Genomic DNA, 26,673 nt, shown 5'->3' with positions numbered 1-26,673 from the left:
CCCCTCTACACACGCGCGCGCACACACACACACACACACACACACACACACACACACACACACACACACACAAAGCTGCACCTTGCCACAAGGAGCACTTCATGTTCCCCCAACCCTACCCTCCCTCCCTGTCCCCGCCCCACTCCGATTGCTTCCCCAACCAGCCTGGCTGCTCACTGTCTCACTGTCCAGCTTCAGTAGCCCATGACAGTAGTCGTCTGTTTGTGACTTGTGCTTGTGCTTGTGCTTGTGCTTGTGCTTGTGCTTGTGTGTGTGTGTGTGTGTGTGTGTGTGTGTGTGTGTGTGTGTGTGTACAAACAAGCATCTTGGAATGGGAAAGTTGGTCATCTCTTCACATGCTACTGTCATGAGTGTCTATGGAAAGAGGTTGCAGGGGGTCAAACCATAGATAGGCGACAAGGTGTCTCAATGCAAAACTTAGGGGTCAGCGATTTTCCTGCCCTATAAAGCAGGATAGGTGGTGACTTGTAGCAGATCTGACAACAAAATATAATGCTGGCACAGGCACAAGTGTTTCAGAGCATACTGTTCAGTGCTCATTGTAGAAAACACAGGACTCAGCAGCAGATGATACTCGTGTTTCTATGTTCGTGTTTCTATGTTGACCCATCGGCATAATCAATTCAAACTTCAGTGGGCATGTGATACTCAGGATTGAACTGTGGATCAATTGCAACATGTTGCTGGTTGGTTGAATCAAATCCTTGTCACATCAGGTTGAGATTGTGTCTGGATACATTGTCATCCAGGTGAACACTGCTCAAAAGATGCTCTGCGCCATGGATGCAAACCAATTGGGGGGGGGGGTTAGGATTATGCTACGAGGATCATTCACCTGGGCTTCTGTGGGACCTAGGGTATTAACTGAGGGCATCTTAACAACTGTTGACTATGTGACCATCTGAATCCTTTCCTGCTTAATGTCTACCCCATTGGCATTGGTAGTGTTAATGTCCATGTCACAATACCAGAATCATGCTACAGTGGCTTGTGGATTATCACAGTGATGTCCTGACCACAAAATTAGTCTGATCTGAATTCAGTGGAACACACCCGGGATGCTATCAAGTGCCAGTCCACACCCCCAAAACACCGACTTCTGCTTTGTGTAACCTGTGCATACGCATCTGGTGCCACATACCTACAGGAACATGTATTGCATTTCAAAAGTGGTCCACATACTATGAAGCAGGTGGCCCATAATGTTCTGGCTATTTGGATTTACGGCCACACCTACAGTACTGGTTGATTGAAAACAGAATGCACCTGAAAACTCTGCAGTCAGCAAGCCGTTGGCTACATTCATGAGTCTATGACAGCTTGAGGTATTTGTAGTATCTCAATAATGGATACTGATATAATAGCATGTGTGTTACAGATAGCTCAATGCAAACAGTATTGCACAAACATATATATCTGGTGCACATTGAATATGTGCTGGATTAAGGTTTACAGTCCACTGCAACTAAGTAAACAAAAGGATAGTCATCCCATACTGCTATAACAAGTCCGATAGGTAATCATTTGTTATTGCACATAATAAACTTCTATCCATTGGTTCCACACAAGTAACAGTGTCACAAGACAAAATGTTACAGTTTGACTAACTCATTTCCTAGAGACTGAATATTCTGTTGATGTTGTTGTTGGTCTTCACTTTAAGGAAGCATACTAGGTTCTGCTTCCGTATTTCCAATTTTTTGCAGCTTCTCACTGGGTGAGCCTGAGGTCATTTAGAACTGTCTAATCACACCTCTTGCTTCTCCTTATTCAGGATGTGTATCATCTTAGCCCTTCTGAGTATTGCAGTTTTCTTTTCATGAGGCTGCATCTATTTAATAGCACAAAAAGCTAGAACTTAGTGTGGAGTATAATCCTACATGTTCCTGTTCTGGTTAATGCCAACATCCAGTATGTCTGTTATTACTAGGTAAAACTAACTATAAAGAAAAAATTTGGAAATTTGTGGAAAGTTCCTATGGAACCAAACTGCCGAGGTTCAAATGGCTCTGAGCACTATGGGACTTAACTTCTGAGGTAATCAGCCCCTAGAATTTAGAACTACTTAAACCTAACTAACCTAAGGACATCACACACATCCACGACTGAGGCAGGATTCGAACCTGCGACCGTAACGGTCGCGCGGTTTCAGACTGTAGCGCCTAGAACCTCTCGGCCACTCCGGCCGGCAACTGCTGAGGTCTTCGGTCCCTAAGTGTACACACTACTTATTCTAACTTAAACTAACTTGCACTACGGACAACATACACACACCCATAACCAAGGGAGGACTCGAACCTCTGACGAGGGAAGCCGTGGCAAGGTGCAATAATTAGAATAAGAACTACTGCTATCATGTACCTGATTATATAACATAATTAATCTATGTTACTTACCAATTAGATCAATAACATCGCTGATAACAGTCTCATTTATTTTTCCACGTCTCCACTCCTGTATTATCGGCGCGAGGTATTTTGGAATTAGCTGTGTCAATGTCCATGCTCTATCATTTCTCTTAGCAAGTAATATAACAGCAGCACAGACTTCTCCTGATTTCGAATTTTGACCTTAAATATAAAACATAAGCAATACATGTACCATCTTCCATTAAATGCTCTTTCAAAAAATTTACCAAGTCACAAATAAATAGTGTGTAATAACTAAACAAATAATTTCATTTGGGTCATTAAAAATCTGGATAATCCAGAACAAAATACAATGAAATGGGTTAAATGTTATATGTAATATTTATTTTCACATAAACACAAAATTACACACTATTTTCAAATTAATTTTGACCAGTTATTGAGGGATGGGGACAGAAATAATCATGTTTCTTTTGGATCAGATTCGTACAATTTCACGGAGGTTTCACCATCATTAGTTTGGCCAAAATTGCTTCTGTCTGGAATTCAAATAAGCCATTTTGTCAGTTGTTTTGACTCCTTTGTACCTGTCAAGATGTCTTCAGATTTGTTTCCAACTTCTTCAGTCACTATAGGTAACGTATTCCATGTCAGTTTCTCCACCTTTGTAATCCACCCTGGTTGTCCGAGAAGTCAGGATCACAATTAGAAAGCTTCCTATTTAAACTCATTGCCTTTTGCTTCCAGTCTTACACAGTTTAATTTCCAGCACTAAATTCAACATCAATGTGGTGCCGCCGTCGCCCCCCCCCCCCCCCCCCCCCCCCCCGCAAGTTAAGTGTAGAAGAAAAAATTATTCATTCAATATAGTATCCATTGACTATCACCTTTCTTTATTTCCTTTGATGATATTTTACACTTGCAACAAACTGACATGGGGGGTGGGGTGGTTCAGAGAGAGTTTTGAACCAGAGATTCGAATTGATGAGAGCCAGATAAACAAGGTTCCACTACATTGATATTTCTACCCTGCTATTATTTTTCATTTGTATATTTGGCATTGCTTATCAAGCACAGGCAGTTACATGTTCCAGGGGTCACTTGCAAGATATACAGTGATTATACGAATGAGTCACTTTACAGGTTATTTACTAAAAATTTATTTAAATATTATTACAAGCTAACTTCATGTGGATGAACTCCCATAACAGAAAACATTTAGTTCCATAGCAGATGGATGTACAAAATATTTTTGCACTACGTAAGCTATTGGTTTCTAAGCAAAAATTCTCCTACACAATTTGGGGAGTTGCCCACAAGGAAATTTTCAGATACTTTCAAATTTATCTTTACTATATGGCACATAATACACATTATTGGGTGAAAACTCCACTTGGGGAAACCTCTGATAAGTGGAGAGTGTGTCACTAGGTGGCAGATACGGGGTGCCTACCAGATGCAGGATGCAGGAGGCAAATGAAAGACCTCCCACAGACCAACAGCAGTTGGAATGGTGATTTATTTTTGATACAACTTATTTTCTATATAGCCCAATAAATTTCCAATCTCAATCACAATTGCAGTTCATCATCCATAAGCGATATAATGAGAAAAGAAAAGGATTGTAATTGAATGCCAAATCATCGAGGACTACACTTGCAGCTCAAAAATATAAATCAGCCATCTGTGGCAGGTACGCTGATTAAAACCCTTCTCAGATCAGCGTATTTCAACGTCAAAATTTCATATCAAACATCACTCTTCCACCTATCACTGACACTGAAACAATAGTGAGTGTATTAAAAGTGACTGTTACAAACAGTTACTCGCGAAAAAATGTCATGGCCAACAGATGTTAAGAACAACGCAAGAGTGAAAACAGTACTTTCACTAGTTGCTTGCTTTGAAAATATCAAAATATCTGAAAACTGGAATGCCTGCCATAACTCCAGACATGATGCAACGAAGGTACTTCCAGTAGCCAAAGGATTCCATGACAGTGAGATCTATGAAAGACTTGACACACCAATCAGTGAGGATGCTATCAGTCACATAGTAAAGAAGCGACATGAAAGACAAATTTATCACCACCGCTGGTGGTGGTACTTCAAAATAGTCTCCAACGACGAGTTCGCACGATCGCCAGAACAACAGTTGGCACCCATACAAGGACCCATCATGCCAATCACAAAGGTGGAATTACTGGAAGACCTAGGTGATATCCATGTACAAACATTTTTATTAGTTTATTATGGAGGTGAGTTTTACCGACTGCTCTCACAATTAAACCCTCAGGTGGAACCCATGACTTGCCTTCAGAACAACTTAAGACTAACCTGGCAGGTTATTTTGACTCCCAGATCAGTGTGGCCTCTGCTTGCCATAACTGCTTTAGCTGTCAAGAAAGAACAGCCAAGCCTATCATGAATGGATAACACATTTATAAGCACTTTTTGGGTATTATCAGTACCAATGTGTCAATTCTAAGTTTAAACACCCTTATACGAACTCTTTGCACATGACATGATACTTGTGCATTCACCTGACAACGTACTTATGAAAGACCTACTGAATGTTCATGATCCTTTGTAGATGACATGTCTCCCACACATTCGAGCAAACTATGAGGTAGTCGCTGGCCTGCAAGAACCTTCTCAGGTTTTTTTCCACTTGCAGGAACTAGGCCCACTCTTGTTATTCAGTGAACATGTTTGCTCAGGGCACAGTCACCCTCCCTCCAGGGTCTTCAGGCAGATGTTCCTCCAGAAAATTATATGCATGTGACAATTGTTTCATTACTTATTGAAGACAATAGTGCTACTTCAAGAAGGCCAGATGTGCGTAGTATCCCAAGTCAGGCCACCAGATGTCACCAAAATGAATATAGACAGAACATACCTTCAGGATAGTGAAGCTGATACTCTGGAAGCAGGTGTGGACGTGCTCCAAGTTCATGGGGTGTTGCCCTCTTCGAACCACATCCATATGCTGACATTGGTGATGTTCACCAGACAGACACCTGTCCAGTACCAGAGAGATACAGGCTCCGCCACAACAATCAACATTTCTACATACCAGCAGCTTGGATCATCTAAAATTTAGCCATTTCCAAGCAACTGAAGAGTCACAGCAACAATGATATCACAATGATGGGCCAATTTAGTGCTACAATTCGCTACAAAACCACACAGCCACATTACTGGTAGTTCAAACAAAAGTTGCTACCAACACTGGGTTGGGCCTCTTTGCCAAACTAGAACTTGAGGTGCACAATTATGCAAATCAGACAAGGACCTCCTTACCTAGCACACATCTCCAAGATTTTACAAAATATGCCACCATTTTTAAAAGTCATACAACTTGTGTAACCATTATAAGGCACACATCACATTTCATCCATCAGCATTTCCCAAATTTTGCGAAGCAAGGAACATCTCATTCGCCTTGCTGTTACAACTCCAATGGCTACAGGATGAAGAGGTCCTCACACCAGAGGCTAACATTTTGTGGGCTACTCCAATCATTTTCGACAAACAATGGGTCCCTACAGATTCGTGAAAACTACGTCTACTTTAAATGCCCAGGCAGACACAGACACACACCATAAAACTGGTGAGCAGTACCTTTTCTGCGAAGACTGACCTCCATGAGCTTATCTACAATTACCTTTGGATGCAGAGTCTAGACACATTCTGGTGATCAGTACTCTGTTTGGGCTATTTCAGTAGAACTGTTTGCCACTTGGGACTTCAAGTGTACCAGCATTTCAATGTTACTTGGAAAAACTGACCCAGTAAGTCCCAGGAACAGCGAAGTATTTAGATGACTGCACAGGAAGAAATCAAGGGACAGATCAAACCAGATGTGGAAGCTATACAAAATCTGCCAGCACCCCTGGACACTAAACAATTAACATCACACCTGCAACAACTCACCTATTGCCAAAAGTTTATCCAGCATACCACCAGCATCATGGGGCCTTTGCACCACTTTTTTCTGCAAACGTGTCAAGTGGCGTCCAGGATAGGGATGCTGCTGTCATGAGTTCCAAAATTCCAGGGGGAAGATACTTTGTATCAGGGCACTTTGTCCACTAACAACACAGGTGAGTCTTGGCACATTGCCAAAGGCTAGGCCACCCACGACACTAACTCAGGAGATTGCATGTAAACATTTTGGCTGACTACATCCGCATTGGTTTGTTTTCTTGCAAAACTCCACCAGATGTCAAGATGATGAGCAGTGCCCACTTTCCCACAAGCAGTACTTGTATCGCCGATAGAAACAAGACAAGCACTGTCCTACTTGCTTTGCCCACAAGTAGACCAAGCAATATTTGTCTGTCTTAACTGTACAGGCGCAGCAGTCTAGCCACAGAACCAATAGTTCCAGCCATGTCACAACATGGTAGATACACCACAGGAGTAAAAAAAAGACAGCCAGCCATTGCCACCAGACCTTTTCCCTACTCCGTGAACTCTGTGCTTCAGGAATGGTATCCACAGATTGAAGTAACTCAGGAACTATTATTAGTGATAAGTGTCTAACTGGACTCAGAACTGTTCTGATAAACTAACAGTAGTGATTAAAGTTCATTCCAGACAACTTACTTCAAATGGCGGTGTTCTCAGCAAGAACTATTATAGACAGTTATTCATTATTTAGACCAGATCAAGAAGATTGTTTATTTGTGTGTTGTTAACCAACTGATTTTGTGACCGAGTGGACACTGCATGCGATTCATTTTTTTTATGTGTGTTGTAATAAAGTGTCTTTCGTTTTATAACAATATGGGAATCCTGTTTCGAGTTGTGAACTCACAAAAGGTTTCCATAAGCGTTAGCTGTCACGCACTCGAATATGAAACTCAAACCACATCTATGAACACTGAAGAAAAAATTAATAATGGCAAGGGCTAGTTCTAGGTCACTTTCTTCCCTGGCATTTACACTATCTGTGGTACAACTGGTGAATGAATCACTGAATTGCCCAAGAATGTAATTATAGTTTTGATATCACTTTCTTTACTCACTTCATAGTTCCAAGCTTCTATAACAATTGTTTCTGTGTGGTTTAAAACATTATTCCACTTCTCTGGCATTGTCTGTGCCACTGCTTCCTCTAACAATTTTTTAATTTCTGTTATAGAGAGAAACTTATCATTCATTGCCATTTAATGTTTGATATGCACCAAAGTCATTACAATGACACTAAAGTAGCAGTGGTATGATGGAACCCTAAAAGCCCTACAACTAAATTATTTAGCCACGTCATTGACAAACTGTTGTAACTGAGGCTCATTTTGTTTCAAAAGTGCCATGAGCTCCACATTACGCAAACTGTCCTCATTTCACAAATTGTGGCATATTAACCATTCATTCAGCAGCGTCAACCTTTTTTGTTGCCAGCATCAGAACTTTATCTTTAGTAACTGAATGGTATAGAGCACTATCAATTACAATGAATGACAGCTGATTTAAGTTTTCTAAAGCTGCAACTTTACCCACTTCATAAAATTATCATGAATCATTTCCTCATATTAATCACTTGTTTTCTTTGATTTGTAAACTGGGAGAGAGTTCAGTACAAAACTAGAGGATGTTGCTGCAAGCATGACAACAATGACTACACCCTTTACCATATGAAACACAGTACTTTCACATGTACTGTCATCTGTCCATCCCTCTTTGACGAAACGACCAGTGTTCGTCAAGCCACACAATTTCTTCAAAAGGTACCTTACCACTGTCTCACACAAAACGTGGGCAGATACATGAACTTTCATATTTAGGAATCACTGTATTGTGCATATTTAACTGGGGACCTTGAAATGATGGAGAGGCTAGCTTCGTCCCGCCATATTGGTTCAGTGGTTCAAAACCCGCACCACCACTGCCCCACAGCGAACCCAGGGTTATTGTGCAGTTTCATGTATAACCCTGGTTTTGATGGGATAGGTAATGCTTGTGACTGGGCTGGTGTAGGTGGTTGTGAGAGGATGCAAGGGACAGGTCTTGCATCTAGCTCTATTACAATGATACGAGCCATGAGGCAAGAGCTTGGGAGCAAGGCTTGTGAAGGGATGGACAAAAATACTGTGTGGGTTCGGTGGGAGTGGTGGGGAGGATAATGGGTAGGACATTCCTCATTTCAAGGCACAATGAGAGGTAATTGAAACTCTGGTGGAGAATATGATTCAGTTGCTCCCTTCCTGGTTGGTCCTGAGTCATGAGCGGACTGGTCCTCTGTGGCCAGACGATGGGACTTAGGCAGGTGGGGAGAATAAGACATGGCAGACCTTTTTCTGTACAAGGATGGGAGGATAATTATGTTCTGTGAAGACCACAGTGAGACACTTGGTATATTTCAAAAGGGACTGTCACTAGGTGCGACAGACACAGGTGGCTAGGCTGTATGGAAGGGACTTCCTGGTATGGAATGGGTGGCAACTGTCAAGGAAGAGGTAGTGCTGGTGCTTAGTAGGTTTGAAATGGACGGAGATACTGATGTAGCCATATTTGAAGTGGAGATCAACATCATTCCCACTGCTTGATGGATTCCAAATTTGCAACCTCCTTCCTGGTACACAAAACCAATTCCATCCTCACCCACAATTACTTCTCCATTGAAGACATCATCTACAAAACAAATACGGGGTATGGCAATTGGCACCCGCTTGCTAACTATTCATGGGCCACCTACAGGAATCCTTCCTAACCACCCAGAATCCCAAACCCTTCACCTGGTTCAGATTTATTGATGACATCTTTGTGATGTTGATTGAAGGTGAGAACACACTTTCACATTCCTCCAGAACCTCAACACCTTCTCCTCCGTTTGCTTCACATGGTCCTCCTCAAGTCACCTCAAAGAGGTGACATCAATATCTCGATCCACATCAAACCTACCAACCACCAGCAATACCTGTACTTTGACAGCTGTCACCCATCGCATACCAAGAAGTCCTTTTCATACAGCCTAGCCACCCATGGCCATCACATCTTTAGTGACAGGCAATGCCTCTTGAAATATACCAGACCTTAATTACCCTCCCAAGCTTATGAGTTTCTGACAAAGCAAGCCAGGATAATTTTGCCATGTGTCTTCTTAAATTCATTTTTTTCACTTTTAACTAATTACCATTAACGTATGTGAATATAATATGCATTTTCATACAAGAGTAAGGTTGACCCTCAGTTTAAAAGATCACAACACCAGATCTAATTTTGTGTTTAATTCTATTGTATGAAATTGATTTTCTAATTATTTTGACTATTCGTAGTTAGTATCTTTCATTGTAGGGCGAAATCAGTAATTGTTTCGTAACTTAAATTCTGTTGTTGACTAATAAACAAATATAAATTCTATAATAATTATAAACATTTGGAAGTCGAAACATTCTTTAAGTATTTATTCGGCTCTATTCGGAAACATGTTTGCAAAGCCAGCTCATAATTAATCCCAAAGTAATTAACAGTTTTGTCAAAAGTACTTTTTGCATAACAATATTTGTTAATTTCATGATTTAAATAAATAATTCGGCCTAACTCTTGTAGTAGAAGGAACTGTTAAAAAGAACCAATTTTTTGATGTATTCAGTTAATTTGATAAGTTATGTTTTAATTTTAATTTCTGTAAATTTAACTTATAACAATGTGGAGTTTCAGCACCTATTACTGTGAGGCTATATAAGAGCCCGATTTTCGATTTTTGGTCCCGAGACAGTCAGTCCATGGCCGAGGTTCGGACATGGAACCGATGTTGGTTATATCAACAACAATGCATTCATTTAACTGTCAAATAAGTGTTACACCAATAGACCATGTGTTAAAACAGTGACAGTGTCTGTTCCATACATACCCCATTATTCTACAAGAACAGTGAACTGTTGGTTAGGCTTTTACTGCTTGTAGACGTTGAGCAGTAAACTATTGTAGTAATATATGGATGTTCGCCTGCAACCTATTAAAGAGGGTATGAAAAGTTAAACAATAGAGCACTGGCCACGTATAACTGTGTATTATTGGGGAGGGGGGGGGGGGGGGGGGGTTGTGAAAAGAGAAAGTAAACAACTGTGAAATGCAACTGTGCACCTGTTGGCTACATTATTTACAGTAGTCAGTGTCGAAATTACAAACCACATTTTTCAGCCAGTGTAGCAATGCAAATGTCGACACTGAGGACAACGACAAAGAAATAACACAGGCGAATGCCATAAGTTACCTCTCCTGTCAGCCACCACCTCCCACAGTCCCACCGTCTGGTCACAGGTGAACATTCCCTTTGTGACCAAATAGCACCCAGGACTGGAGCAGCTAAATCACATTATCCACCAAGGTTTTGACTACCCCTCATTGTTCCCTGAAATAAGGAATGTCCTACCCACTATCTTCCCTACCACTTCCACAGTGGTACTCCGCCGCCCACCAAACTTACACAGTATCCTTGTCCACCCCTACATCTACATGTACAGTCTGCAAGTCACACTTGAGTGTGATCTTTCAGTGTGAGCTCCGATTTCCCTTATTTCATTATGATGAATTGTTTCTTCCTAGTAGATCGGTATCAACAAAATATTTTCATGTTCGGAGGAGAAAGATGGAGATTTAAATTTCGTGAGAATATCCTGAAAGGTTGTTTATAATTAATAAAGACACCATAATTCTGTTACACGAGTCAAAGGGCCTGAAAGCCATAGATACAAGGTTGTAAGCTATCCCTGGCATTATTCAAATGATACACTGAACAAGCTGCGAATGAAACCAAGGAGAAATTTGTGAAGAAAATTTATGTTCCGGGAGAATAAATAAAAACTTTGACGTTTGTCGATGAAACTGTAATTCTGTCAGAAATTACAAAATACTTGGAACAGCAGTTGAATGGATTGGGTGGAGTCTTAAAGAGACTTTATAAAATGAACATTAATAAAAGTTAAACAAGGAAAACAGAATGTAGTAGAATTAAGACAGTCAATGCCGAGGAAAATAGAATAGGAACTGAGGCACTATGAAAAGTAGGTGAGTTTTGCTGTTTGAACAGAAAAATAAATGATGGTGGTCGAAGCAGTGAGGACATAAAATGCAGACTGGTAATAGACAGAAAGCATTTCTGAAAAAAGAGGTACAGGTTGATATACAATATCAATTTCAGGATTAAGAAGTCTTTTCTGAAGATTTGTTTGGAGTGCAGCCTTGTATGGAAGTGAAAGGCAGATGAAAAGCAATTCAGACAAAAAGAGAAAAGAAGCTTTTAAAATGTGGTGTTACAGAAGAATGCTAAAAATGTGATGGATGGCAAATGAGGAAACATTGAACTGGACCAAGGAGATAAGATATTTATGGCACAATGTGTCTAAAGAAAGGGATTGGTTGATAAAACACATCCTGAGACATGAAGGAATTGTCAATTTGCTAATGGAGGGAAGTGGTGGTGGTGGTGGTGGTGGTGGAGGATATAAATTTTAGAGGGAGACAAAGGGATGAACACAGTAAGCAGGTGCAAATGCGTGTAGGTTGCAGTAATTTTTAGAGATGAAGAGACTTGTATAGAGATAGACTAGCATGGGGAGCTGCATCAAACCAGGTGTTGGAATAACAACGACAATGACAACAACAACAACAAAGCCCTTCCTTCTCTCTCTCTCTCTCTCCTCTCTCTCTCTCTCTCTCTCTCTCTCTCTCTCTCTCTCTCTCTCTCATTCGCCACATTGGCACACCTTTAAGAGCTTCTGCTAGATGAAAGACAGATGTTACATACTCTCAAGAAAATGGCAGTCTTGAAAGAGTCAAGAGAGGTTTAATCACATAGATGCTTAAAAAAAACACCTATTTACCCCATCGTAAGATGAAGACTTTTTCCAAATTTATCATTCAGAAACTACAGTGTTGTTTTGCAGTAAAAAAGTAAACTATTGCTGTCGAAATTAAAATTTTTACATTGTGTAATATATTAATACATAACAGATTAAGCTTTGGTAACTGAAATCACACACAGATTTAAACTGAATAATTAAGAAGAGATCGAGGAGGAACAGTAACAGCACATCTTGGCTGAACTGGGACAAATGTTGGGAGGGGAGTGGTGAGTGGCAGTAAACTTCGTTATGCTGTCAACGATGAGTACTGTGTGCCATGTACCTTGGCTCTTATTTTACATCTACCAGATTTAGACTGTCATTTGCATGAATCTATTTGCAATCTGAATTGAATTGATTTTAAAATTACTCAAAAATAATATATATTTTTACCGGAGGCAAATTGATGCCAATAAAAAGATGTAAGGGCCAAACATTTGTAATATGGCACAACAAATGAAACATGAGCTTCAACAATGGTGCTAAAGCTGCTATTGCTTTACACCATTGTTTCTTTGCGATGCTGGCCATAGTGCTACTCCAAAGTGTAACAACTTCTGCCGATTCATTTGTAGGGGGGCCGAGACAACGACATATTGCTGTCATTTAATTTGCTCGTATTGTCAGTGGTGTAAACTGTAGCACTCGATAATGATACAAATTACTGCTGTGACTCTGTTGAGAAATGCAGATCTATGAGTGCACAGCTCACAATTGATCCACACAGACAATACAATGCTAATTTTAAGTTACTGATGGACATAAAGCAGAGTGCAAAAACAACTGCGAAGCAGAAAGAAAATTTGGTGTCACACAAGCAATTATTCATAAGTATCATCAGGTAAGAGCATAAATTGAAGAATGCCAGTTCTACATGCCAAGCTTTCAAGAACAGCAATTGTTTCACAAATTGCAGCAGCAGGTTATTCAGTAAATCAAGAAAAAATGCAATGAAGGCTTCCTGATTAATCAAAAAATCATCCAAATGAAGGTGCTGAAGGTAAAGAGGAATGCATGCATCACGGCATTCAAAGCAAGTAATGGCTGTTGTGTGAGGATGATGAAGAGGGCAGCTCACACAGAAACGTAGTGGAAGCAACTTAGCTCGTTCACAGTGGCCAGCACAACAGCGCATACTGGTCATTCTGTGTAATATTTCTGAAGCAAATTTTATGTTATCCAATGTGCATTAAAAAGTTGTTTTATCTACATGAAGCAACTCTATATTTGTGTCTGCAGTTTCTCAGTAAAACTTTTCACATAAAAAATTAAAAACCACTGCTTTGGGATTCATATGTGTTGTCTGCAATCAAATCTTTCTCGCTCAATTTTGGGGAAACTACTTGGCATCCCCCCCCCCCCCCCCCCCCCCCTTCCTTGGCATCTTATAGTCTGATATCACCGCTTGATTATGAAGTGGTTATCTTTTCAGTATTGCCCATAGTTATTGGGATGCTCTGAAATATAAAGTAAAACACAGTGCATATTTTGAAAGTTTGCAGTGGAAAATGTAATCACTGGCCAGTTTTATGTCTGGTGCATTTTAGCATATATAGAGATACATAATAAATGCAGCTAACAATCACAATTGTTTTTAGTGCTGCAAGGAGAGCGTATCTTTTTCCAGTATCAAGTAAATACTTAATACATTCTGATGCGCGGCACTCAAAGCTGTGTGGAGCTCCCTCATGTTTCCCTTTTCTGTGTGCAGCAGATTCAAGCCGAATCACTAACTCACATGGTGCTTTCAAGTTGGGAAGCCGTCTTGACCTGTGCACTTCTTTTTGCTGCATGTAGTCAACAAGCCGTTCACACAAGAGGATCTATTTCATCCAGCTTGTTGGAAAAAGCCCTTCTCTATAGGATTACAAAACGAAATCATATTTTAAGGCAGATGTGAGCAGACTGGCACAGAGAAAGATGGCAACAGAAATGAAAGAAACAGTCAAGAACATGCTGTGGAATTTGTATCATCATTTTTAACTTCTTATCTTCATTGGTGCAATTTCTTATTCACATAACAAACCTACAGTTCTGGTAAGCGACAGCAAAATGTTGGTTGAAACTGAAATGGAGGAGTCTCTATTTAAGGTTCTGAAAACATCCACTGTAGTATGCAAATGCAGCAAGCCCCAGTTTCAGTACATTTAAACATGCAGCTTTGAATTAATTTGTCTACAGTCAAGAAACCTTATTGTTTGGCCCTCCACCTCGTTTCTTCAACTGTATATGAAAAGGTCTCCCTCTTCTGGGCACATACCTTCACTTAAATAAAATGAAGACTGCACAGCAATTTTAATGCAACGTTGTCAGCCACAGACCCCCAAGAAAGTGAAAAATTGTCAAACATAAGAAGAAACTAGTTACGTGGTTAAATGTACAAGGTATTAATACCACCTCTAACCAAAAGAAACACTGAAGCCTCCCCCCACTTGAGTACAATGCACAGCATGTTCCACAACCATGAGAAACTGTCAGAAAAGTCCTTGGGAATGCTGTTCAACTTGGGCATCACACTGACTTGAATGTTGGTTATGTCATTAAAGTGTTGACCCTTCATGAGAATTTTTATTTTTGGGAATTAAAATAGAAATTGTTCAGCACCAACTGGGTGAATACAGAGGATGGTCAAGAATGGCACTTGCTTTGTTGCTAGAAACTGCACTATAACTGCAGCTGTGTGAGAGGGAACATTGCCATGCAGTAACAAGAAATTCTTCCCCTTCCTTTGTTGCAAATGAACCCTCTGAATCCTCTCCCGTAACCAATCCATGTTGTTGTTGTTGTTGTTGTTGTTGTTGTGTTCTTCAGTCCTGAGACTGGTTTGATGCAGCTCTCCATGCTACTCTATCCTGTGCAAGCTTTTTCATCTCCCAGTACCCACTGCAACCCACAACCTTCTGAATCTGCTTAGTGTAGTCATCTCTTGGTCTCCCTCTACGATTTTTACCCTCCACACTGCCCTCCAATACTAAATTGGTGATCCCTTGATGCCTCAGAACATGTCCTACCAACCGATCCCTTCTTCTAGTCAAGTTGTGCCACAAACTTCTCTTCTCCCCAATCCTATTCAACACTTCCTCATTAGTTATGTGATCTACCCATCTAATCTTCAGTATTCTTCTGTAGTACCACATTTCGAAAGCTTCTATTCTCTTCGTGTCCATGTTCCACTTACATACATGGCTACACTCCATACAAATACTTTCAGAAATGACTTCCTGACACTTAAATCTATACTCGATGTTAACAAATTTCTCTTCTTGAGAAACGCTTTCCTTGCCATTGCCAGTCTACATTTTATATCCTCTCTACTTCGACCATCATCAGTTATTTTGCTCCCCAAATAGCAAAACTCCTTTACTACTTTAAGTGTCTCATTTCCTAATCTAATTCCCTCAGCATCACCCGACTTAATTCGACTACATTCCATTATCCTCATTTTGCTTTTGTTGATGTTCATCTTATATCCTCCTTTCAAGACACTATCCATTCCGACCAAATAATACTGGGAATTTACAGTGGTGCCAGTGGAAACAAATTCCCTGTGTCTAATGCCATGAGAATCAAAATAGCCAATGAGCATTGTCTTCACTTTTGATTTGGCATTTGGACCTTCTCCAGTCTTTGAGAACCATAAGAGACTCATTCTTCACTTTTGTGTTTTGCGTTAGGTTCAAACTGATAACACCAGGTATTGACACTAATGATTATTTTTTCCAGAAAAGAACTGTTTACATTTCTCACTTCAATCTAATAATGGCAAAGGTACAAGCTCCCTGCTTTTGCTCAGGAGTCAAGGTGTGCAGAATAGTATTTGCACCTTTTCCTCTTGTTCAAAACATTCTGGAGAATTGTCTTAACCACTTGATTTGGAGACACTCAGTTCTTCAATGCTAGCTCCGTGTGAGAGAACATGAATTTTCTCAAATGTTTCCATCAGGTGGACACACCCTGACCTCTCGTTGTCCTCGAGTGATGCCTGTTCCTGTTTAAAATGTTTAAACCACTCAAACACTCGTGCACAATTTAAAGAATTATTGCCATAAGCCTTTATCGTGGATTGAAGTGTCCCCGTCGCCATTTTATCAGATAAAATCTGAAATCAAACCACTGCACATTGTTCCACTGCAATTTGTGACAAATGTTGGCACACTTGAACACACATCCACTACTTACACTGCTTGCTTACAACTGACTGGTTGAATGCACAATTGTGGCTTGCAGTTCTTAATTCAAGCTACTACCATAATTACTGTGCTGATGTCATTTCTATGTTAGGAAGAAAAGCTGCTTTAGAACTTTTTGGAAAAACAATATGGATCACAAAATTAACGGCAATAACTTCTGACTCCAATTATGAAGTGTCATCTGAAAAACTGACAAGAGCGGCAAACCATCATAGTCCCCAAACAACTAAGGTCATTTAAAAGACTAAAACTATGTGATGAACATCTCTTAGATCTTCACAGAGGAAATCTGTATGACTATGCAGATGCATCTATGCAGTGGCCACACCAAACACAAATATAGGTTCTTTCTCAAAATAACAAACCATCTTAATGTATTCATGCATAATTGTGAAACATATCTTCCTTTAGTGCACTGTAGTGGACAGTCTCAGAGACAAGCTGAAGCTGAATAAAATCTCTTCCTCACATTAGAGTGATGTATGAAGGCGGGTGGTGGGACAAAGTACAGAAGTAAGGCAATAGTGTACGCCATTTGCCACACAAGCCAACGAAGGCATTGTGCTGCATCTGCTTACAGCAAGCACACTGGGGTCGCACAGATAATATAGCGATGATATGTTAGTGTAGGTATAGTGAGCATATCTGTTGATTATTTTACCTTAAGATGAGATACAGCAGACACTTCAAGTATTACGTAAACATGTGACAACAGTAGTTTTTGAAGTATATGATTTAGTCAGGAAACAGTCAGAAAAGCAACAGAGTTTCCTTGTGGAATGTATTTTGTAGGACAGCTCTCTCTGCACAAAATAAATCGCACACCTGTCTCCTAACTCGCACATTGCTCTAGCAACGATCGAAGTACTATATAATGAGTCATGTGATTATAAAGAGAACATTTGAACTGGTATGTGTACTAAGCTTATGAGGAGGTGGGAAATCAGGAGAGGGAGAGTGGGGGGATCAGCTCCAGCCATTGATCCCTCCACAGGCTCAATTTTAAGTCTCCACCAGAAGATATTGATATGAGCAGCATGTAATACATTCAATCACTAGCTCACAATTAAAGGCCTATTGGGGGTGCCACTTGCAACTTGGGCCAGAACGCATCCTGCTGCATCAGCCAGTCACACTCATTACAAACTAGTATGACAGTACTGACTTGTTACTTCATTACTCTCATCTTTGACTGTGAGAATGAATAACAAACAAGCATATCGAGTAAAATGGTGAAGAAGTAATGAGGATTGTACTATGATGCACTAAAACTGATCCAGGAATTTTAAAGCTATGAGAACAGCAGATAGTTGTGAGGCAACAGCAAGTGCAGGAAAAAAAAAAAGTGCTTATTGTGTTACAGCAACAGCAGTTAATGCAACAGATAATGATCTAGAAATATTTTGTCAGAACCATGAACAGTGTCATTGCCCCATCTACCTTATTTGAATGTCTGAACAATTCTAAAGAAAGTTAAGACTGACATTTACGCCATTTTCAGTTCTAATGCAAAGCAAGTAAGATGGACTCCTAGCAGTTAATGAACTCAAGAACTCTATTGTGACCTTCAAGCAACTTTTCTTTCGAAATGGTTCATAAAGCTGCACCCATTCTCATAGATAATTAGTATTTCTATCGATGTTGACGTTGTGGTCTTCAGTCTGAAGACTACAACTCCTTCATGTTTCTGGATGTGTCCTATCAACCAATTATTTTAATCACGTTAAGCCGAAAATATCTTTTCTGCCCAATTAAATTCAGTACCTTCTCATCCACTACCCACCTAATCCTCAGCATTATTCTAAAGCACCACATTTTAAAAGCTTCTATCGTCTTTTTGTCTCAATTGTTTGCTGTCCACCTTTAACTTCCATACAAGGCTACACTCCATGCAAATCTTCAAAAAAGGCTTCCTAACACTTGAACTGATATTAGATGTCAATCAATTCCTCTTTTTCAGAAATGTTTTTCTTGCTAGTGTTTGTCTGCATTTTGTATCCTCACTACTTCATCCATGATCAGCTACTTTCTGCACTAATGGCAAAACTCATCTTCTACTTATAGCGTCTCATTTCCTCATCGTCATTATTTGGTTCCAAGTACATTCCATTGTCCTCATTTTGCTTTTATTGATGTTCATTTTATAAACTCTCCAGAAGATACCACCCACTCCACTCAACTACTTTTCCAAGTGATTTGCCATTTCTCACAGAACTACAGAGTCATCAGCAAACTTCAAAGTTTTTATTCCTTCTCCCTGGCCTTAAGTCCCTGTCTAAATTTCTGCTTGGTTTCCTTCACAGCTTGCTCAATGTACAAACTGAATGACATCGGAAATAATCCACAACCATCTCTTGTCCCCCTCTCAACTATGGCTTCTCTTTCAGGTTTTCAGACTTTTGTAACTGCAGCCTTGTACCTGTACAAGTTATAAATAACCTTTCACTCCCTGTATTTTATCCCTAATATCTTCAATTGAGTGAATTCTCAACAAATTGTGGTCCGAGTCCGTATCTGCCCCTGGAAATGCATTACAGTTTAAAACCTTTTTTCAAAATCTCTATCTTACCATTATATGGACTATTCATTTTAAGCGAAGACACTGACATATCTTGAAAACTACAGATTGGATCAGAAGAAAGTTTTAATTCCTATTTGTTTATCTAAGAGGGGGACTTTTGTAAACCCTCATTGCCAGTTTTATAAAGGCCTTGTCGCTACTGCTGTAACAGTAGGCTGAGTTTGTGAGTTCTTAAAACGGCTTTTGGTGCAGTACACCGCTAAGACAATTTCTCCCTGGCACTATTACACTACTATGCCACAAGGTCAGGTAACAGGATAAGAGAACGAAGGTTCTACATCACTCCCACAAATTAGTAACAGTGTCACACAAATTAGTTAAAAATCAAACAATGGAAAATTCAGGATGGAATGTAACAATACCAGAGACGGAAGCAGAGATGCTGAGTCGCAATAGGCACAATAAAAAGATTCACACACTCATAGCTTTCGGCCATTAAGCCTTTTAAGCCTTTGTCAGCAGTACACACACACACACACACACACACACACACACACACACACACACACACACACACACACACACTGCGGTGTAGTTTCTGCTCCCTGAGACTGCAGACGTGTGTGCAAGTTGGGTTTGTGTGTGTGTGTGTGTGTGTGTGTGTGTGTGTGTGTGTGTGTGTGTACTGCTGACAAAGGCTTAATGGCCAAAAGCTATGAGTGTGAAAAAGGTTTACTTATTTTTGTGATCTGTGAATAATAAAATCTGCAACACTGCTTCTAATATAACACAAAAAAGGCTCTAAATGGCTAAGTGCAAATAATCATAGGTAAACTTCGCAGTACATAGCGACAGCAATTACAACAACTGTCTGTTCAATTCTATGAGTTCACTAAATGATGTTACCTGCCGAAGTTATCCCTGCACAATGATCTACAGCTGAGTGGATGAGGGCTGCTCTTCTATCTTCCAAGTGGGCTTCTGCCCATTGTTTTTATAGCAGCTTACGATTCTATGGCAAAATCTACAAATGTTTTGTCTGTAGCATTTTCTTTGTTTCGCCAGAGGTAGCACTGTAATCGGAGGAATAGAGATGGTTACACAATCATAATTTATTACATGCTATTCAATGGCCCTTGAATGTCCAACAGCATGTGAGACCCCACCTCCATGCTTTGATGGTAGGACAGGCCAGTATTTCATAATGTAGAACCAGAAACCCCATTTGCAATGTTTCATTCCTCCGACATATCGAACAGAGGATTACCTGAGGCGTCATTGTGGCTGTGGCTCAAGGCAAAAGTTACTCAACTTTTCCAACTGAGTTAAGTGTTAAAACGTAACACCGCCAACTTCAAGACATTTAGTGATCCTCTTATCAAATGGCCATAGACAGGATAGAAGCATATCAGTGGGAATGTAAGCACAGGCAGTTTTGATGTGGACAGTCGTGTATTCGCAGCCTGTTTGCACTTGCTGGTACATATTATCCCTTAAATATCCCCACTAAGGGAAATCCGGTGACATCAAATCTGGTGACCTAGGGGAGAATGTGGGGGTCATCTGCATTTGCTAATGTGCTCATTCACAAAACACTAACTGGTTATAGAAATAGGCGCCATGAAGTTCCCAATGCAGTGACACAAGGTATGACAGATACTTTTGACGATGCAGTACTGTGACAATATACCTATGGACATTCCGGAATCACAGTGTATTTGCCGGGTGTTTAACTGTGGGTGCACTGCCACTAGTACAGCTATTTCATTAGTTTCTCCTGTAACACATTTGCTTCATTTCCTTTTGCTGGTCAGTAAACTGCCATCAGACATAAAGACGTTCACAACATTGTACAAGAATGAATGAGAGTGAGCTTTGAGCTTTCTCTGGAAAACTCTCGGCATACAAGGCAACAAAAGCCTCAACATCTCTCTCCAACATTCTCCATAAATCGGGGATCATTTTGATTTTTTCTTCTGTAATTGCAACATTCATCACTCCCTTGTGCTTATGTTCTCCAAATGATAGGCAAACATGCAGGCAAGAAGCATGGCGCAGTTATTGTAATGCTTAGAGTGATTATCAGTACACTGGACTCACATTTGGGAGGACGACGGTTCAATCCCGCATCCGGCCATCCTGATTTAGGTTTTCCGTGATTTCCATACATAGCTCCAGGTAAATGCCGGGATGGTTCCTTTGAAAGGGCACGGCCGACTTCCTTCCATCCTTCCCTAATCCGATGAGACTGATGAACTTGCTGTCTGGTCTCCTTCCCCAAACAACCCAACCCATTATCAGCATGATACACAAGTTCCAGTTGCAGTGTACTGCCTGTTATGATACGTCATAATTCGCTACATGGCCACGGAGGCACATCGAGTAGTCAGCTGTTAGATATATCAGAGCAATACAACATTGTGAATGTGGTTTACAATTAGAAGTTACAAAATATTGGCCTGTCCTGCCCTCACAGAATGGAGGTGGGGTCCCATGTGCCATTGGATATTCAAGGACCATTGAGTAGCATGTCGTAAATTACAATGATATACCCATTTCCATTCCTCTGATTACAGCACTACCCATGGCAAAAACGAAGAAACTGCTTCACACAAAACACACACATATTTTGTCGTAGAATCATAATCTGCAATAAAAAATGGGTGTTCCCTCTGAGAGATTCAAAGTTGGCCCCCCTGCCACCTATGCGTAGGATGGGGTGACAGGTTGAGTGTGGTATCAATTATGCTCCGTCCAAAATTGTTATAGATTCCTTTCCGTCAGACCATGTTCTCCTACTATTTATCATTCTCTTGCTTTTCCTACTAAATCTTTTGATGTATACATGATTTTCTGACCAAGCATTTTTGTAAAACACACACACACACACACACACACACACACACCATGCTGAGTAGGAGCCATACTGCCACATACACGATAGTCAGAATAGGGTAAGTCATCATATGCAGCCTGGTTTGCTCAGTCTCAGTGGCACAGGCAATGTTTCTTTCAAATGGTGTACATTTCCTACCCTGACTCCATAATTCTAGTTGTAATGCAGGCCAAGGCTCTGAGCACATCTGACCTTAGTCTTTTCAATGCTGTCAAAATTAATTTGTCTTGTGAGGGAGCATTCTCAGCACAGAAAATATTTAAAAATGTTTTTGAAATTGATCATATTTGTGTTGTGACTTGTAGTCGATGGAAAACTTTAGTCTTGTCATTGTCCAACTCACACATAACTGCTGAGAAAACAAACACAGCCTATACTTGCAGCAAGAAGGGAAACAAGGTGTACATATAAACAACAGTATGACATACCACCCAACAGCTTCACACATGTGCCTGCAACACTTGCTACTCTCAGCACACTACTGATGATACACAACATCAAAGACAATCAGGTGGAGTTTAAAGAGGATATGGGCACTGCTATGTCACTCATCAACATATAAACATGCTGGCTTCTGAGCTCTCTGCAGCTTCAAGAACCATGGAAGTAGATGGTTATGTACAGTAATAAAATAATACAATTCAATGGTCAGATCACAGTCAAAGCAAAGTATGTCGAGTACTAACATTCTTAATCACAGATTAATCAAAAACACCTGATTTTTTTAATTATTTTAATTTTTTAAGGGGGGGGGGGGGGATTAATCCTCTTCTGTTCTGCAGATTTAAAATTAAAGAACATGTAAACCTAGTGTCTAGTACCATTTTGTGCAACAATCTAGAAATATTCTGTCAGAATCATGGACAGCCATTTGTGCAAGAAGTTCTTTTTTCCCCCAGGATCTTGAATAGCATCATTTAAGCCACTATTTGCAGTGCTCCCTCAACAACCTTCAGTATGTGACAGCATGTAAAGGCACAACTAGACACATTACAAGAGCACTGTGCAGTGTGTTATCACCTCCACCCTGTCAAGTTAAAAGGCAAGAAAACAGATGGAACTATCTGCATCTGTCATGACCTTAACTTGCTCGGGATCAATCACGTTCTCTAATCCCAGTGCAGCAACAGCACCTCTCCTTATTCCCGTAATGCATCGATATACACGAAAAGCTGCAGCCTTATTGCTATTGTTTTGATGAAACAGCTTTACAAGTAAAGACCTGAGCACCTTGTCCATGTTGATCCATATTGACCTACTGCAACTGTACTGCACACTGACGCTTGTGTTTCAACCTTAATTTCACCATACCAGTACCAGCGCCTAATAGCAAGCCATGACATTATCACTACTAAAAATGCAAAGTCTCCAGCACACAGTCTCAACAACATTTCTAAAATATTGGGCACCCACATGGTGATTAGTTTTCTGTCTACTCTGGCTCAAGTAGCAAAAGTTTAATTATAACTGCTCTGTACATTACATTACAAGCCTTGCACACTGGGGGAAATCTACGATGAAGGTGCTGCTAAGACGACCCTCAAGAAACTTTTATTTTTAAGATATTGTGACTAATCAAATTTACAATTTACTTTATTGATATAACCTATCTTAAGATTTGCCTAAGAATGTTAGCACTATCTACTGCAAAATTTTGAAATGTTTTCTTAAACAGATTGTATGAAGCTGGTGGGCAAGCAGTTTTTCGCCGAACATTGTGGCAATTTTCTGAACTAATGTTGTTCTACGTCATAACATGAGCCCCATCACTCTAACCATCATCACCACCAGCTCGTACTTGCTTCGAGTTCAGAGATGGATGCAGTTGGAAAATTCCTGTTTACCTTCGTTCAACAACCCGCTGCTCTGATTCATGCAACATTCCACGTATTGCTCACCTGCAAGTTTGGTGTATAGAACCAGCAATCTCTTCATCTGATGCCACCTGCAAACATTCACTTCTGTGACATCAAATTTTCTTCCTGCTGCACAGTTGTTTGTGGCCTCTGCTTCATGAATAACCATTTATGTTGTACTATTGGCATGAACCAAATGTGAACTGCGAAAGTGTAGATTCACATTTCTCAACAGAGTCACAGCTGTAATTTGCATCCATTATCAATCACTTCAATTTACTGTTTTTACCATTAAGCATACTCATCAACAACGATGTTTTATCCTGTTGGGAACCTAGTGCTGAATCAGTGGAAATAAGGCCATTTTGGGCTAACAGTGCTCATCATCATCATTTGTTGGCAACCTTGAAAATAAACGAGTCGTGCTATAGACCAGTTGCTGGATCTCACATTTGATTTACTGTGCTGCATTTCAAATGTTCAGTGCGAAACATATTGATGTTAAGAATTAATTATCTCCACAATATAAAGAAAAGATAGATTGCTACTATCTGTAAAGGTAACACATTGAGTTGCAGTCTGGCACATGGGAGGTGGGGAGGGGGCAGAAAAGGAGATGAGTAGAGAAGGGAAAAGACAGGTGGGTACATTGTCAGAGGGTGGCCCACAGAGAGGATGTGAGCAAGGACGACATGATACCAAAGAGGTGTTGGAAACTGCTGGGTGGAGGGTGCAGGGGCAGTAGGTTACCGTAGGCAATATCAGGAGCAGAGAATGTGTTGTAAGGGTAAATCCTATCTACACAGTTCAGAAGAGCTGGCGGTGGAGGGGAGCATCCAGATGGCTCGGGTTATGAATCAGCCATTGAAATCAAGCATGTTCATGTTACGTTCATCTGCATGTTGTGCCACAGGGTAGCATACTTTGCCATTGGCCACAGTTTGGCAGTGGCTGATATAAAAAAACTGTGCATTATATTGGTGTAACAACCAAACAGCTATCCACCAGGTTGAACAGCCACCACCAAACTGTGGCCAAGAGCTAAACAAACTACCCTTCATCCTCTTTGTGTACCGCTCTCTGAAAACACGCCCGCCCTTCCCTACTCCTCTCCTTTTTTGTCAACCCCCCCCCCCCCCCGTATAGTGTGTACTGTTGTATTTGTCCATTCATAATGTCATGTCAGTTCCGAAAATACTTAGATTGAGCTAAAGTACAGTTTAAACATGATAGCTATATAGAGAATGAATTTTTCACTCTGCGCCAGAGTGTGCACTTATATGTAACTTCCTGGAGCCACTATCCTCCCCAAATTCGGCCAAGCTGGTGCCACAAAACCACCATTTCACCCTCCTGTTCTCATCAAATTACATCTCTGCAAGAACTTAAGTACCAAAGCCTCAAAAGGAATGTAAGAGAACCCCTGTACCACCGTATTACACAATGATAAAATGTTGACCTCAGCAAATCTCTAAGTCGGGTAAATGTGGTATATTGGCCAGACATTCCTGCAGATACGAAGGAATGGTCTAGACCTCTAACTACTGTACCTAGAACCAGGTAGCCACAGAGCAGCATTTCTCCCCTCAGCCTAAACTGGAGCACCTTTGGGAGCAGGTGGATTCTGATTGTGCACAGCCTTTCCAGGGGCAATGTGGCTGCTAGTAGTGGATGCTATCCCCAACTTCAAATTTGTGTCGTGGATGGCAACACAAAATATGTAGCATTACCAGGTCTTGACCAACATCTCTGGCAAAGAGGCGCTGGACAGTGGGTCACAGTTTGTCTCAGTTTTGAACAGTTCTGTCAAAGTGCTGAATACAATGCTCAACCACCGTCTCAACCCATCCAGCTATCAACTGAACTCAGAGGACGAGGGATTTCCATGATGTTCAAAACTTAACTACAGTGAAGAAGGGTATCAGCATCTGAGGATGCCTTGAACTGCTTCAACACAAGTTCCACCATATTAATGACTGCAGCCTGAAGAAGCAACTGCACAGAAGCAGTTACTGCACACTGTTAGATCACCTGTGCCTGGCCCAGTACCCATGAGCCAGCTCTTGCTATCCCGCAGCGTTGTCATTCAAGGGCTCTAGCAGTGAATGCCCATTGCCTGTCCCCCATTCACCCAGTAAGTATAACCCTAGTCCCAGCCTCCACTCTCACACCCCTATGACCTCTGCCCACATCGTAACTGCCAGACGCAATTGGAAGTCCAGGATCAATGTAGGCAGTTTATCTCCCACAGCACAACCAGTAACAACTAAGGCAGGTGCTAGTTAGCAGCCAACAGACATGTTGGACGCATACTAATCTAGGAGTCTACAAATCCCAATACAGAAATGTCATTCATTTCTTAGGCTGGCCTTCCGAGCACCATCAAACCCCTAAGGCACAGACTTAAAAAAAGACATATCTAACCTTGTGTGCCTTTTAAATGGGGGAATGGTTTTGTATTCTCACCAGAAGATATTGAAGTCAGAGGCATAAAACACAATGTTCTGATTCTGATGCTAGTGTTAAAGAAGACCAAACAGCCAATGTCATTGGCTTTTATTCACACCCCAGAACAGAAGCAATGTACCCCATCTGTCTGTGTAAAGAGTAAAGTTAGTGTGGAAGTGTGAGAAAGTGTTCTAAATGTTTATATATCTGAGGCAGAAAATGGAACCAGCCCATTATTCTCCCAGTGAAACATGGGAAACTGCCTAAAAAACCACATCTAGGCTGGCTGACACACCAACTCATTGTCATTGATCCACCGAGCAGATTCAATCCAGGGTCGGTGCACGTTCCCATCCAAGAAGCAGTCCTGTAAACACATCTGGCTATTCAGGTGGGTAAACTGCAATGCCTCTCGCAACTACAACAGCCAAGCTACTTCTGGGGATTGCATGTACAGGAAAAAATTCTATGGAACAAAGAACAAATATCTACGAAAGAAAAATTTAAAATTACTGTTCT

General features: G+C 40.7%; 1 protein-coding gene across 1 annotated transcript in view; it reads right to left on the bottom strand.

Annotated features, from left to right (window-relative positions):
• The window catches only part of LOC126278903 (uncharacterized), a 131,465-nt gene that overhangs the window by 25,802 nt on the left and 78,990 nt on the right, over window positions 1–26,673 (bottom strand). The window contains exon 8 of the mRNA XM_049979181.1: window positions 2,418–2,591. Within this exon, the coding sequence (XP_049835138.1) occupies window positions 2,418–2,591 (174 nt within the window). The remainder of the gene's footprint in view (window positions 1–2,417; window positions 2,592–26,673) is intronic.

The sequence above is a fragment of the Schistocerca gregaria genome, chromosome 1 (assembly GCF_023897955.1).
Source record: "Schistocerca gregaria isolate iqSchGreg1 chromosome 1, iqSchGreg1.2, whole genome shotgun sequence".
In the NCBI taxonomy this organism is placed as follows: Eukaryota; Metazoa; Arthropoda; class Insecta; order Orthoptera; family Acrididae; genus Schistocerca; species Schistocerca gregaria.
This window is presented reverse-complemented; position numbering and strand designations above follow the sequence as displayed.